Genomic DNA, 16,551 nt, shown 5'->3' with positions numbered 1-16,551 from the left:
TCCCAGGACCCTGAGATCATGACCTGAGCCGAAGGCAGCGGCTTAATCCACTGAGCCACCCAGGCGCCCCACAGATCTTAATCTTTATTGTGTCATTTTTAAAGATTGTTTTAAATGTCAAGATCCATTTTGAAAGGCTGCATAGACATGACAGTTTGAAAATGAAAGATTATTTCAGGATGTGTGTTATATTCAAGATAAGAGACCCAGGGAGATAGATTTCGGTGGTATGGCTGCATAGCAAGTATAAAAATTTATGCTGATTTTTCCATTTGCTTTCATTCTTCCTCTCTCCTGGCAAGTTTTGACAGCTTAACATTGGGACAGAAACTTAGGGGTGGTCCATCCCTGAAACTCTGATGAGTTTGAATGTTCATAGAGGGGGAAGCTGAAGTGTGGTTTAATAGCTCTTCCTATCTTTCCTTAGATTCTGGGTTTGCAGTCTACCCCAGTGTGGTGTGACTGGCAGAGCCTGAGGAACTGTTGCATTGAGGACCCATCAACTGTCATGAACATGATTCTGGAAGCAAAGGTACTATTTTCCTGAGTGGTATTCCCCCTTTTTCCCTTTCTCAAGAGTTACAACTCCCTACCTGACTGTAGACCCCTTTCCATGTATCAGTGTCCACATTCTTTTTTCTTTTTGTGTGTGTAAAATTTACTAACAGAGGGAGAAGTGTGGCGAGTAATGCAATGGATGCATTTGTACTATCACCCTACGCTCTGTACGCTGATACAGACTATAGATCTACTGGTGGAATTGTGGAATCACTGGGCGTGAGCATCCTCACCTTTACTGAGACATGACAAATTGCTCTTAAGCTCAGTAGACCACTTGCAGTTCCTCTTACCAAATGCCATAAGGATATGGTATTGTCCAACTTTGCCCTCTGTGCCAGTAGAATGGTATCTCATGCTCGAATTTACATTCCCATGATTACTAATAACCTTGATTATGACATATGAAAATGTCTTTTCATATGTTTATTGAACATTTGAATGCCAAACATTTTATTTATTCTTTAACGAGCTCGTATACCACAGTTCAAAATGTGGATGTACTCATTCAGATGTTCATGCATCGAAGAAACCTTTATTGACCATCTCTTATTTGCCACTGTAGTAGATAGTGGTGAAACAAAGATAACTAAACTTAGTCCTTGACCTTGTACAGCTCACATTTTGGGAAGAGGGGTGATGTGACATACATCCCTAGACGATTGCGATATACCAACTGACAGGAGTAAACCCAGACTGTGGTGGGAGCACAGGCAGGGCACCTGATGTAGCCTGAGAAACAAAGAAACATCTTAAACAAGGTGGCCCCAGTCAGAGTTGTGGGGAGAGCATTCCCGGAGACACCATATTAAAATACTTGGGCAAAGCCTTGGGAATTCCATTCTCTAAAACTTTAATCCAAGGTTCACAGATTGGGGGTGAGGAGTAGCAAACAGGGACATGGACAGAATCTAACGCCCAGCATGTATGTTTGACCCTTGCAGTTTTGGTCTGCCACATTTTTATTTTTTCATGTTAACTTCATTGCCAACATTTTAAAATAGGAAAGGTTTTGATTTTAAAAAAAAAATTATTGTTTTTTTTTTTTGATGTTTGGCAACCCTGGGCTTGCACATTCACATGACAACAATAAGAGCTGAGTGCGCACTCTCTCCTTTGTGTTTTGTTCTTTAATTCTAATATAATTGACATTTAGTGATATAGTAGTTTCATTGTACTATATACTGATTGAACAATTCTATCCATTACTCAGCACTTTCTCCTTTGGACAGTCTTAGTCCTCCCTACTTTCTTAATATCTCCCCAGGACTAACACAAGGTGTCAGTCACTTCATGTCATCTGTATCTTTTTTGTGTTAGATCTCAGAGAAAATTGATACCATTAATCAGCAACCTACTTTGATCATTTATATAACTCCGTTGCCACTCTAGTCCTTTGAGTTTACAAGCCCACTTTAATCCTAGAGCGAAGTTCCCATCACCACTTATCCAAACTTTCCTGGGGCTTCAGCAGACTCAAGACTGCTGAGAGAAATCAGTCAAAAGCTGGATGTGACAAAGTCAATGATTCAAAGGGATTGAAGCCATGTGTATTTGCTTCCAGGAATATGGACTGTGTGAGGAGTGGGGCGACCTCTACCCTATTCCAAGAGAGCATTTAGTCAGCCTACATCAAAAGCATCTTCTCCACCTTCTAGAAAGAGGAGATCATGAAAAGGCTCTGCAAGTAAGCGTCCATCTCTTGCCATTTTTCTTTTGGAATAAGACAAAAAGGTTAGTCAAATCAGAAGGCTTTGTTCATGCTAAATACCACGCAAAGCATTTGCGATCTCAGATCTGCCACTTCGTGTCCTTCGGGAGTCCTTCTTAGCCTCAAGAAGATCATAGTCATCTTCAGTGGAAGGTGCCCAGCCCTGTCTTTCATGCGAGATGGTCAGCCATGTTCAGGATTCTGCTGAACTCTGGTCACAGTCATCATTTGTGAAGCTATAGGGGTGGTGAAAGAGAGAGTGCAGAGAAGGGATTAGTCCAAGATTAATAAACCTAAATGTTCCATTCCCAAATAAAATAAGGCTGGACTGAGTTCTTTATGAGCCTTACCTTTCTCCTCTACCCTTCTCCTACAACAGCTCCTGCGAAGAATTCCTGATCCCACAATGTGCCTTGAGGTCACAGAGCAATCCCTCGACCAGCATCCTAGCTTGGCCGCTTCTCACTTCCTGGCCAACTACCTCACCACACATTTCTACGGAGAACTGACTGCTGTCCGACACCGTGAAATCCAGGCACTGTACATGGGATCCAAGGTCAGGAAGGAAGGGGGGAGTTGGAAAGGCATGCCTTGGGGAGAGACCGCTGGCCCAGCTCCTGCTTCAGAACTTAACCTTTCAGTGGCTCTTCTCCTAGACACTTGCCATTCTTGACCTATGCTATATAAAACCTTTATCCAGGAGCCCACTCCTGCATCCCTTAGGAGTTGTCATTCTCTTACTACCTTGTCTCCAAAGTGAGTTCTAAGTGGCCCTTTTAAGTTCCCTTTGTGGTTTCCCTGGTATCTACTAGATCGTTGTTCTTAATGCAGACTGCAGAGTAGAATCACCTGGACTTTAAAAAAAATCGTTAACCTTTACCCCAGATCAATTAAAACTGAAACTCTCATCACAGGAAACAAACAAACAAAGGGTTGCTGAAGGGGAAGGAGGTGGGGGCGATGGGGTGGCTGGGTACTTACATGTAAGTACTGTGAATTGTATAAGATTGATGAATCACAGAACTGTACCCCTGAAACAAATAATACATTATATGTTAATTAAAAAAAAAAAAACTGAATCTCTTGGGACAGGGCCTGGCTATCTTCCAAAGAGATTCTGAGGAAGGATATCAAACTACTGCTTAATAACCTTGTCTTGCTAAAGAAAAGAGTTAATTCTCTAGGTAATGAGGTTCTTACCTTTGATGTGTAACCTTGGAGACACTAACAGAAGAAATTACAAGCTAGAAGAAGTAATCTGGAAAAGAGGGGGGTTGGGGAGAATTAGGGCCCTCGGACACTGTTCTGATGATTCTGATTGGCAGTCATGTCTTTTCACTCAATAAGTATGGAACTTGCCCCATGAATAGATGAGTGCTGGGAGAACCGTCAATATGAGTACCGGCCCACTTGTTAAGAGTTCTACTACATAAAATATTCCTAAAGAAAATGCCCTTTTTTGTTTTTTGATGCACTATAACTAAATAGGGGGAATCCTTGAAAATTGGCAATGAGCAGAACCAGTGAACATATTTCAAGCCTAGTGATAACAGTCTCTAGGAGTATAGAGACATCATTTACCTGTAGGACACTGGAGGTGCTAGGTTCAGGCACCCTACTAATACTACTTTATGTTGCTCATTCTAATAAGCCTCAGATGGTTAAAGTAGTGGCTTTAAGATCAGGTAGAGTTCAGCTATACTTGGAGGTGCCACCTGTGGGCCAAATCCAGTCCTCAGCCTGCTTTTGTGAATCGGATTTTTTTTTTTAAGATTTTATTTATTTATTTGATAGAGATCACAAGTAGGCAGAGAAGCAGGCAGAGAAAGAGGAGGAAGCAGGCTCCCCACTGAGCAGAGAGCCCGATGCAGGGCTCGATCCCAGGACCCTGGGATCACGACCCGAGCTGAAGGCAGAGGCTTTAACCCACTGAGCCACTGAGGCGCCCCCAGATAGTTTTTAATATAAGTTTGTGCACTCGTTTACTTTCATATGGCCTATGGCTACTTTCACACCACACTGGCAGAGCTGAGTAGTTGCCACAGAGACTTCATGGCCCATAAAGCCTAAAATACGAATTATCTGACCCCTTACAGAGGAAGTTAGCCAACCTTTCATCTAGGTAAAATGTACCTGAAGTACTTGTTGCTTGCCTCCTGGAAGATTGAAATAGGACTTCAGGCTTGCTTCCTGAAAGCCTGCTCCCCAGCCCTGGTAGCTGGTCGTCTACCTTTGGTCCCTGATCCCCTTCTCCCTCCCAGTAAGAACCTTGGATTTCTTCTGAAATGTGTGTACTGTTTTCTTTAATCTATGGGTCTACCCTCCAAACAGGTTCTGCTGACCCTACCTGAACCACACCGGGCCAGCTACTCCCACTTGTCCTCTAACCCCCTCCTCATGCTGGAGCAGCTACTCATGAACATGAAAGTGGATTGGGCCACTGTGGCTGTGCAGACACTGCACCAGCTGCTGGCTGGGCAGGAGATTGGCTTCACCATGGATGACGTTGACTCACTGCTCTCCAGATATGCAGGAAAAGCCTTGGACTTCCCATACTCTCTGAGAGAGAAACGATCAGGTAACTGCCAACATCCTAATGGGGCCTCCAGCTAGAGGAGAAAACATCATAGTGCATCCTTAGTTATAATTTGTCTTCTCTTATTATTTTGAGTTGATCAAGAGTAAAAGGAATACCCTTCCAGAGAGATAGCTCTTTGCTATGCAGGAGACCTCTTGGCCCTGGAGGAAGTGGCAGGGTAACCAAAATTAAAGTATGGTAGTTTACCACTGTGCAAACATAAAGATTTGGGAAACCAAGCATGCTGAGCATGGTCTCTGTCTGGCTTTGGCACAGTGGACTCTTACCTACTATCATTCTGTACTGAGGGAATGTGCTCTTCCAGGAGCACATCAGATCCCCCTACTACGTGAGTCAAGCCTCTTCCAGAATGAAGAAAATGAAATAAATGTAGGCTGATGTTCCCAGACAGCTTTTTGTTTTTCTTACTCTCTACCCTCCAGGGCCATCATTTCAATGTCTTCTACTTCCCTTGGGCATTTTTAGCTTTATTTTGTGAAATCCTAACAGCTACTTCATTATTTCATGCATCTAAACATAGTTTGCTTTTTGAGAAGTTGAAGAAGCATGCTTTCTGTTACCTTGGAAGTACCTCTGCCATGCTTTGTACACTTGGTACAATCATGGAATGACAATCAGCAGAGCAACAGTGCTTTAAATTAAAGGCCTAGCAGAATGAGTAAAGATGCTTATTGTAGGATGGTATTTTGTCAACATTTTCCCTCTTTCCAGATTCTGTGACTCACCTCCCAGAAGTCGGTCAGACTTCAGACCTCGAGACCTTGTCTAGATCCCCATCAGCAGAGTTCTCTGCCGCTGCGGCTCCTGGTAAGAACAGGTTCTGAGACTTAATCTGTAGTTTAGTTCAAACTTGCCTGATTTTGACTTTCTTTTGCCTCTTTTTTCACTTCTAGTTATGATACTCTTACTGTTTTTCTTGGTTCATTCCAGCTTTTTATATCCAAGAAAATTTAACAATCGATTCTCATCATTTGTAGTCCTATTTCTGTAAAATCTCTGCAAACCCTGTATTAGCAGGGAATCGAGCCCTGCATCAGGCTCTCTGCTCAACAGGCTCTCTGCTTCCCCCTCTCTCTCTGCCTGCCTCTCCGCCAACTTGTGATCTCTGTCAAATAAATAAATAAAATCTTAAAAAAAAAATGTATCAGTATATATCTCTAGAAGATAAGGATATATACAAAACAAAAGCATAATATCATCATCACACCTAAAAAAAAAAATGAATGATTTTTTATTATTACCAGTTATCTAGTCAGTGTTCACATTTCCCCAGTTTTCTCATTAATATATTTCTAGAATTGGTTTTTCTAGAATCAAAATCTAAATGATGTCCACATGTGGCATTTAGCTGAAATATCTCTCAGGTCTCTTTTAATCAATAGGTTCTACTACCTCTTTTTCATCTACAGAGGAAACTAGCTCATTTGTCCTATAGAACTTCCCACATGCTAGATTCCACTGATGGCCACCCAGCAGTCTGGGTCTCAGTCCTCTTTATATCCAGTACACTGGTTGATAGATCTAGAAGGTTGATATGATTCAGGCTTAATATTTTTGGTAAGTATATTTGATAAGTGCTTGTGTGCCTTCCATCAGGAGGCACACGGTGTCCAGGTGTCCCTCTCATGATGCAGTCAGCCATTAATGACCGCTAGCTGGATATATTATTGCAGTTGGGTTTTGAAACAGGGTGAAATTCTGATTTCCTCATTCCTTCCTCATTTATTAGCTGGACTATTGATCACCTTTTCCTCTCACTTCGGATCTGACTCCCAGGTGTCTCCACTATACATTCCCCCAGTCCAAGGGAGAGGAGCTTCCCAGAGAGTCAGCCCCCACCGGAGTTTGTCCCTCCAGCAGCACCCCCCGGCAGGCATCAGTGGGTGCCCGACGAGAGTGAGAGCATCTGTATGGTCTGCTGCAGGGAACGCTTCACCATGGTGAGCAACATTGGTCCCCAGCTTTGCCTGCAGGGGAAGTAAAAGGAAACTGGCAGTCATGAGCCCGGAGTTCATAGTCACCTCCTGTCCCCAAGAGGATATGGGTATTTTCACAAGAACTACCAAATCCAAGACTTTGGGTTGAACTTTGGCCAAACCAGATGTATTTTCTGGGTTGAGACAGATGGTAGACACCCTCAGGTGGCCTTAAATTTGAAAATCTTCACTATTCTCAAATGACTAAATAGAGGCAGAGTGATAGAGCAAGAGGAGTCACCGACACCAGAAGATCTTGTTTCTAGCTCCCCTCTCATTGTAAGACAGGTGGCCTGGTAGTGGATTTTAGTACTGGTTCTGGAGACAGAGGACTTGGGTTCTAATCCCAGTTCTGCCTCTTATTAGCAGTGTGACTTTTTCAGTCTCAGATGCTCTAGGGATGATACATTTTTTTGGCCCGTGGAGCTCTAAGGCCCAACTATGGTTACAGATGTTACCATACTTACCACCCTACTGACTGGCATACTAGCTCAGGGCTAATGAGAACAACGATGGTGTAATTGCTCTGTGTCTCATCTGAGAAAGAAGTATAATGCCTGTCAACCTCTTATAGTGAGATGAGGCAGTACTCATGAAAGCATTTTGAAAAAAGGACACTTTCTTGTCACTGTGCCATGAAAATGTGATTTGCACCGTCTGAGAAAGTCACTTCTTCCATACTATTTTTGCTGTGTCTTCACACATTGCCTCCACAGACAGGTAGAACTTGTCAGGAACTATTACAAAACTTGGATACCTTTGCCCACCGTCTAAGACTTACTTCTAAATGTCAGCTTCTTAAAGGCAAGGACTAGGTGTTCTTTCTCAATAGAAACCCAAAGAGCTTAGTAAGTAAGTAAGTAAGACTACTTAGTAAGTATTCTTAGTAAGTCACAGGTGGCTGATGCTAAAGATAGTGGGTTGACAGGTAGACCCACAGTTCCTGCAATCTCACCTGCTCTTCCTCCCTTTTCTTTCTTTTCCTAATGACACTCCTCAGTTCAATAGGCGTCATCATTGTCGCCGCTGTGGCCGGCTAGTGTGCAGTGCCTGCTCCACTAAGAAGATGGCGGTGGAAGGCTGCAGAGAGAGCCCTACCCGCGTGTGTGACCAGTGCTATAGTTACTACAACAAAGAGTGAGTGTCCTATATAGTGGGCCCGCTACTTCCACGACCTCTACACACCCACCCTCCCCCAAGGTCGGGGGTCTTGGAGTCTCATTGTGGAAAGCATCTCAAATCTGGAACAATGGCAGCAAGTTTTAATTTAACATCCACACTAAAATACCATTAACTCTACAGCAATACATTTGACCTTGGTCACAGAAACTTCTAAGAGAGGAAAGAAGCGGAGCTCAAGGCTCTGACATAATGTTCTCCCTGAGGTCAGGACACTTGATTCCTGATGGAGGTCGTTAATCTTAGTTTGCCAGCAACCTCACCAGTTGTTCAGCCACTCCTGTCTCCATTGGTCTCAGCTGGATTCAGAGGGACATGTTCACACCTTCTGACTGCTCGAGCATCACTTGCCTCAGTTCTAATCTAGCTAGTCATCCTGGCTTGTTATCCACAACGAGAAGAGCCCCCACACCTTCCCATGCACAGTTTACCTAGTAACAAATTTCAGAAACCACTTCTACCTCTGGCAAAACAGATTAAGACTGTTTGCTGGCTTAATGTTGCTCAGTTTTTCTCACTACGTCTAGCAGCAAAGGAGGGTGAAACTAAGGCTCCTAGGCCATCTGGGAATATGAGCCAAAGCAACTCCTCAAAAGCTCATTATTTTGAATTCTTCATGTTTTGCTTACAGACTTAAATTGATTTTATGTTCTGTCCAGTGGCATTATTGAGTTTGTTTTAATATGAACATTTTTTGCCATCATTTACTGTGATGATTACTGATCTCCAGGAAGAAAGATATGCCATGCTTATATTGCCTCCTTGGGGTAAGGGATAAGGGACAGAAGAAATACCCATATGCCATATTGCTGAGATTGGAAATGAACAGTTGGTTTTTGTTTTTGTTTTTTTTTTTTTTAAGATTTTATTTATTTATTTGACAGAGAGAGATCACAAGTAGGCAGAGAGGCAGGCAGAGAGAGAGGAAGGGAAGCAGGCTCCCTGCTGAGCAAAGAGCCTGATACGGGACTCGATCCCAGGACCCTGAGATCATGACCTGAGCCGAAGGCAGCGGCTTAACCCACTGAGCCACCCAGGCACCCGAACAGTTGGTTTTGATGGGGATCCTTTTGTTCAACGATTACTCAGCAATAATCACTTCTTCCTTATGGACCCCCCATTTTAGTGGGGAGACCATTAACAAACAGACCACAGAATCATTGGCTGAGTGCAGTGGTAAGCCACACAGCTTAGTCTGATGGTGAGAAGGTTTCTTAGAGGTGTGGCATCTTGTCTGAGCATTAGGGTATGAGAAGTTAGAAGGGGATGCCCAGAAGTGGGAGTGACAGCTGCAGAAGTCGGGGCAGGAGAATATGTGGGTCCTTTGAGGAAGTGTAAATATGGGGTTCTGGCTGGCATGCCTTGGACTTAGAAACCTGACAGCTGAGCCAGGAGGACTTGGGCCCAAAGGCTTGGAGCTTGCTCTTTGGCCACATGGGCTAGGACTGACCAGCAGGCTTCTCATACAGGTGCTAGACTTGACCTCTGACTTGTGGCATCAGGACTTAACCTGGCCAGATTTGGATTTTTAAAAGCTTGCTCTAGCTGCAGAGTAGGGAGTAGGTTGACAGAGTCAAGGACACCAATTGGGAAGCCATTACAGAGGCTTTAGCTATAAATAATGAGGGCCTTCTCTGAGGCAGCGATGGAGAGAGAGTTGGGGACATTTAAGGAGGTATTGAAGAGATGGACAGAAAATGGCCAGTGACTGGCTGTGACAGGTGAGGGACAGAAACGAGTTTGGTTCCCTGATTCTTCTTACTTGGGTAACAATGTCAATGGTGCTCTATACCAACTTCAAAACAAAGAGGAGGAAAAGGGATTCGGGCATTTCATTTTTCTTCCTCTGTTTCCAGTGTGCCAGAAGAGAATCCAGGACAACCAGAAGGTAAGGCTGAATCATATTCCTCTGTCTCTTTGTTTTATGTTCAAGTTGGCTCTTTCCTCACTGTTTTAGCTGCAGCTGATACCCTTAATAGCAACTTAGTCTGACTGAGGCCAAGGAAAAAGAAAATTCTTGGCATTTTATTAAGCTGTTTCCCTTTAAGTTTATTATCCTATTAACCTACCGTAGTGGCCCATTAGCTTCCAGCATTCAGAAGGCCAGCTACCAAAGAATTTGGTTCCTTAATTTTGAGCAGGTAATTTCTTTTTTTATTTTTCTCCTAGGTTCCCTTTCACCACGATCCTACCTCCAAATGCTCCCTCCTTCCCCCTAGGCGATCAATATTAATAGTTTGGTTTATATCCTTCCACTGAAGTTAGTTTTTAGGATAGCCGATGATTCAGCCCTCCATCTGAGAAGGGTGTACATTTCAGAGTTTGCTTGTTTGAAGCAATGGGATTGTATGACACTGTAATCCCGGATCTTTCCTGCAGAACAAAGTTTGAGGTACCTAATGAGATCTAAAATAAAGGGGACCAAGGAGAGATAACAGGCAGGTGTCTGCATGCAGCTCACTCCAGTTTTCTGGCGGGGGCTACACTGGACTGCTGGTCAGCGACCACCACATGAGTGACACTATTCTTCTCAGCACCAGACAGCTCCAAGAGTGAAAGTCCTCCGTACTCAGCCGTGGTGAGAGTCCCCAAAGCAGCTGAGGTAGAATGGATTTTGGATCTGAATGAGGAGGAAAACGAGCTGGTGCGGAGTGAATTTTACTATGAGCAGGTAATAGCAATAAAACTTGATGGTCACTTGAGTTTTCTTATGATGTGTAGTTACGGCAAAAAACGCAGAGATAGGTGAACACAGCCTGGCCTTCGTGAGCTTACAGTGCAGTAATGTAGGAGCTAAGACAAATGAGCTAAACCAAATGAGGCAGAAAGATAAAGAACATCTTGGAAATGTGTGAGAGCAGATCAAGAAAGGCTTCATGGGGGCACCTGCGTGGCTCAGTCAGTCAAGCATCCACCTCCTGGTTTTGGCTCAGGTGATGATCTCAGGGTTGTGAGATCCAGGCCTTGCGTGGAGCCTGCTTAAGATTTTCGCTCTCCCTTTCTCCCTGCCCCTCCCCTAAAATAAATAAATACATAAATAATAAAAATAAAATTTAAAATAAAAGGAAAGGCTTCATGGAAGAAGTGGCACTTAAGATGATAGAAAAGTGGTAGGAGTGTGACAAGCAGAAATGGGGCAGGGAAGGAGTGTAAGGAGAGTGAGCGCAGGAGGAGGAAATTACCAAACTGGAACATCTGAGCAAAGGCACGCTGTCAAAAATTGCAGGGCATGGATAGGGGACTGGAAATGGTTTAATTTGAAGGAATGTAGAGTGTTCATAGAGCGGTAGTAAAAGGTAAGATTGAAATGGGCGATTTATGGACAGGGCCTTGAATTCTGCAGTAGGGAAAGTTTACTTGCTTAGCATCAGGCACCATGAAAGGATTTGGAGTGTGCTTTGGAATATTAATCCAGCAGCAGTGTATCCAGGCTTGAAGCACAGACTTCTCCAGCAAGGGAGCTGTCACAGTCCAAGCCAGCAATGAGAAGGACCTGCACTAGTGGGAAAAAGGAGGGAACATGTGGACATTGCCAAGAAGTAGGTAATGCATGAACACAGCTGTCTTCTTCCCAGTGTGGTGACAGAAGCTAGCAGTGCCACTTAGAACATCTGAAAATTGTTTAGTTTCACTCTTGCTTTGCTGTGGAAGTTTCACCCCCACCTCCAGTGTATTTCAAGCCTGGTGAGCTGAGAAGAATAACTCCTGCCATCCAGTGACATTTGAAGAATGCTCTGGTCTCTGAGCTCACTGTGTGTGTCTCTCTTCTTCCACCCTGGCCAGTCCCCCAGCGCATCCCTGTGCATCGCCATCCTGAACCTGCACCGGGACAGCATTGCCTGTGGCCACCAGCTGATCGAGCACTGCTGCAGGCTGTCCCAGGGCCTCACCAACCCTGAGGTGGACGCAGGGCTGCTCACAGATATCATGAAGCAGCTGCTCTTCAGTGCCAAGATGATGTTCGTCAAGGCTGGCCGGAGCCAAGACCTTGCTCTTTGTGACAGGTGAATAGGAGTGGCTCGCTCTTCTTATACTCAGTTATCATTTCTGTCTGGCTTCTCCTGCCCCCACGATGAGTTCCCACATCACCATCCTCTCTCGGTAGATGCACTGAAAATGTTTGACATCTCAGTTTGATGACGGTAAAATGCCGCCAGATCACAAGTGGTCTTCCTTACCCTACCTTGATAGCCTATGTCCTCTTTCCCTGGGTAGGTCCTTAAAGCAGAGTGTTCTCTAGCTCTACCCAGTCAGAAAGAAAGTCAAAACTTTGCTTAATTTGTAATTAAAATCAATTTAGGGGAGCACCTTTAGTCTCTGTGGAGTTTTCTGGCTTTTGGAGAATAATGTGTCCTTCCTAAATGTCCAGTGCTTAGCCTTGGCTGGAACTCTACCCCAGTCTTGACCAAATCCAGACTGTGGCCTCAGAAGTTCTGGGTAACAGATCTGTGAAGCACACTGGGGGTTGGTCTGTCCCAGTGTCACAGATAGGAATCTGAGTCATAAAGTGCAAGTATCTGTGGAAAAGGTATGATTAGGCCCCCAAGCCCTGTATAACCTGCTCTGCCTCCATTCATTAACTTGAAGGTTGAAACTGCCAGTTCCCAGCTTATCCACCCAGAGGCGTGACTCATGTTGTATGTTCTCAGTGCTCAGTCCTAGCCAGATTTAGAGCAGAGAGCATAATTTTCTTTGACGTGTAAGTGCCTCAGGCACTTGTTCAGAGTGTTTGCCTACAGACTCTCCAGACAGCAGAACAAGCGCAGTGAATCTCATCTGTACTACTTCCTAGCTCTGTAACCTTAGACAAGTCTGTTAACTGCCCTGGGCCTCAGTTTCCTTCTCTGTAAAATGGGAATGTTAGTAATACTTATCTCATAGGGCACTTAGGAGGATAAAATGAGAGTATCCCTATAAAGGGCTAAGAATTGAGTCTTTATACTCCAGAAATGCTAGTTAGTTTTATTATTTTCATTAACAAAACTGGAAGATTGAGAAAGGCAGGGGGAGGTGGAACGGGAAATGGAAGGAAGTATAAGGTAGTGAATTTCACTCTTTCATATGAAGAGACAGTAGATTCTGCATCATTTTTCAAGTTAATAATTGAAGAAATGGGTATATGTTAAAGTTTTTCACTTTTTAAATTTTTTTAAAAGATTTTATTTATTTACTTGAGGGCAAGAGAGAAATTGAGGGCACACAGAGGGAGAGGGAGAAGCAGTGCCAGTAAGCAGAGAGCCCAACCTGGGGCCACCACATCCCAGGACCCTGGGATCATGACCTGAGCCGAGGGCAGATACTTAACCAACTGAGGCACCTGGGGCCCCAAATAAGGTTTTTTAAAATAACCAAAGAACCAAAAATCGACCAATTTACCAGAAATGGAGAAGAGGGGAAAAGAACAAAAACCACTCCAGGGGCGCCTGGGTGGCTCAGTGGGTTAAAGCCTCTGCTTTCAGCTCAGGTCATGATCTCAGGGTCCTGGAATCGAGCCCTGCATCAGGCTTTCTGCTCAGCAGGGAGCTTGCTTCTTCCCTCTCTCTCTGCCTGCCTCTCTGCCTACTTGTGATCTCTCTCTATCAAATAAATAAAATATTAAAAAAAAAAAAAAACACTCCAAATAGCAAAAAGTAGAATGTAAGACAAAAATTAAAATATATCTAAATATATCTCAAATACCAGTTATGTAAATGAGTTAAAATCTTAAAAGAAAAAAGTATTCAGGGCGCTTGGGTGGCTCAGTGGGTTAAGCCGCTGCCTTCGGCTCAGGTCATGATCTCGGGGTCTTGAGATCGAGTCCCGCATCGGACTCTCTGCTCAGCAGGGAGCCTGCTTCCCTCTCTCTCCCTCTGCCTGCCTCTCCATCTACTTGTGATTTCTCTCTGTCAAATAAATAAATAAAATCTTTAAAAAAAAAAGAAAAAAAGTATTCAGATGGGAGATAAAACAAATTTAACATCAAGTCCTATACTTCCTTCAAAATCAAATATAAGTGAACGAAATACCCACTCTAGGCTGTGGACAACAGAAATTCAGAAGGTGCTTACTTTGGTAGGATCCTCACCCCCAGATGCTGTGCACTTCTCTTGACAGTGTACAGCAGTGGTTTCGAATTACACATTCTTTTTCCCCAATTCTGGATTCACACACCCATTCTAGAGGATTACTTCCTTCATGCGGGTTTGCTAACGGTGGTGGATTCATTGCTGATGTGATTTGCAGAGTATTTTTTCATTATTTTTAACTCCTACTTCCTTCCAGTAGACATATAAATAAATAAATGTTTAAAAACAGAACTCACATTACCTGCTAAAAACATATAATACATTATGATACCAAATTTGTTTTTATAACACATACTCTCCCTTACCCCATTTGCACTAGTTGAAAATGTCTCATATACTGAATTCCTTTCCAGGGATATTGGTGGATAAGTCAGAATCCACAGGTTCTTTGACTAGATTATAACTTATGTTGCATAATATATTTATTGTGTAATATATATTGTATAATATATACAGTTATATTCATTGAGTGTAGGACTGTTTCAGGCAGCACTGGACAGAATGAACCAGTTTTCTGGGTTCTCTGTTGCTATAAGATTTTTGCAATCACCAGGTGTCAGGAGTAAGATCAAAGGTGGTAGTGCTAATGGGCTGTAGCAAGAACCCATTCTTAGCACAGGAAGACAGTGTCCAGTCCAGGAGACTAGAATCCAAGTGATTACCCAGCAGCACCTCCAGTACTGATGTGACCTTTATACTGACTAGGTGTGCAGGCCATGGAGATAGTCTCTGTGCTCTCTCCCAAGCAGACAGGGTTCTAAAGAACCAAAAAGCCAATGGGTAATTGCGAGCATCAGTACTTAGGGTATTAATATGTAATATTTAATGAGTACCTCCAAAATTCTAGACTTAATCCTAAGCCCTTTTACTTGAACTGTTTCATTTTATCCTTAAAATTCTCTCTTATGGTTTCCATTTTACAGATGAGTAAATTGAGGCAGAGAAGTTAACTAACTTGCCTAGGGTCATAGGGCTGCTGAGTGATGGAGTTGAACTCAGAGTCTGACTCCAAAGCCTTCTCTCACAGTGTTCATGTACCCCCTCAATTCTCCTTTTCACATTGGAATTGAAATAGAAAACGTGTAAGCATGGGTGTCTGGGTGGCTCAGGTTTGAAACGACTGCCTTCAGCTCAGGTCATGATCCCAGGCTCTTGGGATCAAGCCCTGCATCAGGCTCCTTGCTCAGTGGGAAACCTTTTCCTTCTCCCTCTGCCTGCTGCTCTCCCTGCTTGTGCTCTTTCTCACGCTCTCTCTCTTTCTCTCTGTCAAATAAATAAATTAAATATAAAAAAAAAGAAAAAGAAAACTTGTAAACAGCACCTATTTTTAGTAAGACTCTGTGGAGCCTCATTGCCTCGCCTCTTCCCTCCCTGTAGCTACATCAGCAAGGTGGATGTGCTGAATATCTTAGTTGCTGCTTCCTATCGCCACGTGCCTCCTCTGGACCAGATCCTGCAGCCAGCTGCAGTAACCAGGCTAAGGAACCAGCTTTTGGAAGCTGAGTACTACCAACTAGGTGTTGAGGTGAGACAAAGCTTACTTCTACCCAACTGTAATGAGCTGCCTTTTCCTAGCCTCGCAAGAGGGTATCGTCATCATCTCCCAGTTGCCCTTGGCCGTGGGGAGGTATCTAGGGCATTACAAGTTTGCCTCGGCAGTAATGGCAAGTGGGATGATGGGGAAGGAAGACGATTGGCAACAATGGGAAAGAATAGGTCTTTGGGACTTTCAGGTCTGGATTTAGGTACTTCTTACTAAAAGGAACAGTTTTTCTTCCAGATATCCACAAAGACTGGCCTCGATCCCACTGGAGCATGGCATGCTTGGGGCATGGCCTGCCTCAAAGCTGGGAACCTCACTGCTGCACGGGAGAAGTTCAGTCGCTGTCTGAAGCCTCCCTTTGACCTCAATCAGCTGAGTCATGGCTCAAGACTGGTACAGGATGTGGTTGAGTACCTGGAGTCCACAGTGAGGCCACTCCTATCCTTGGTAAGAACATAGCAGGGGAGGATCAGTTCAGGGAGGAAGAAGGCCCAGGAGCAGTAATGACCTGGGAAAAGGATCAGCTTCCACTCAGCTTCTAGTGGCAGTCCTGGCTCAGAGCTGCTAGGTTTAGATTTTGTTCTTTCCATTATGCATAATTAGGTAGTAACTATATATAGTTAGATAAGTAATACAAAGTCAATTTTTTTAAAAAGTGAACTACAGGAAAGTATTTTTAAAAATGATAAAAATGGGGCGCCTGGGTGGCTCAGTGGGTTAAGCCGCTGCCTTCGGCTCAGGTCATGATCTCAGGGTCCTGGGATCGAGTCCCGCATAGGGCTCTCTGCTCAGCAGGGAGCCTGCTTCCTCCTCTCTCCGCCTGCCTCTCTGCCTACTTGTGATCTCTGCCTGTCAAATAAATAAATAAAATCTTTTAAAAAAATGATAAAAATGACATTTAATTCCATACAACAGACGCA

General features: G+C 43.8%; 1 protein-coding gene across 2 annotated transcripts in view; it reads left to right on the top strand.

Annotated features, from left to right (window-relative positions):
- The window catches only part of ZFYVE26 (zinc finger FYVE-type containing 26), a 66,535-nt gene that overhangs the window by 36,709 nt on the left and 13,275 nt on the right, over positions 1-16,551 (top strand). For both annotated transcript variants that reach the window (XM_004738998.3, XM_045070880.1), the window contains exons 23-34: positions 428-532; positions 2,123-2,245; positions 2,649-2,825; positions 4,601-4,847; positions 5,580-5,675; positions 6,645-6,808; positions 7,845-7,981; positions 9,880-9,911; positions 10,558-10,694; positions 11,807-12,027; positions 15,466-15,613; positions 15,869-16,078. In XM_004738998.3, the coding sequence (XP_004739055.2) occupies positions 428-532; positions 2,123-2,245; positions 2,649-2,825; positions 4,601-4,847; positions 5,580-5,675; positions 6,645-6,808; positions 7,845-7,981; positions 9,880-9,911; positions 10,558-10,694; positions 11,807-12,027; positions 15,466-15,613; positions 15,869-16,078 (1,797 nt within the window). The remainder of the gene's footprint in view (positions 1-427; positions 533-2,122; positions 2,246-2,648; positions 2,826-4,600; positions 4,848-5,579; positions 5,676-6,644; positions 6,809-7,844; positions 7,982-9,879; positions 9,912-10,557; positions 10,695-11,806; positions 12,028-15,465; positions 15,614-15,868; positions 16,079-16,551) is intronic.

Source organism: Mustela putorius, unplaced genomic scaffold (genome assembly GCF_011764305.1).
Source record: "Mustela putorius furo isolate JIRA1106 unplaced genomic scaffold, ASM1176430v1.1 tig00000129_pilon_pilon_pilon, whole genome shotgun sequence".
In the NCBI taxonomy this organism is placed as follows: domain Eukaryota; kingdom Metazoa; phylum Chordata; class Mammalia; order Carnivora; family Mustelidae; genus Mustela; species Mustela putorius.
This window is presented reverse-complemented; position numbering and strand designations above follow the sequence as displayed.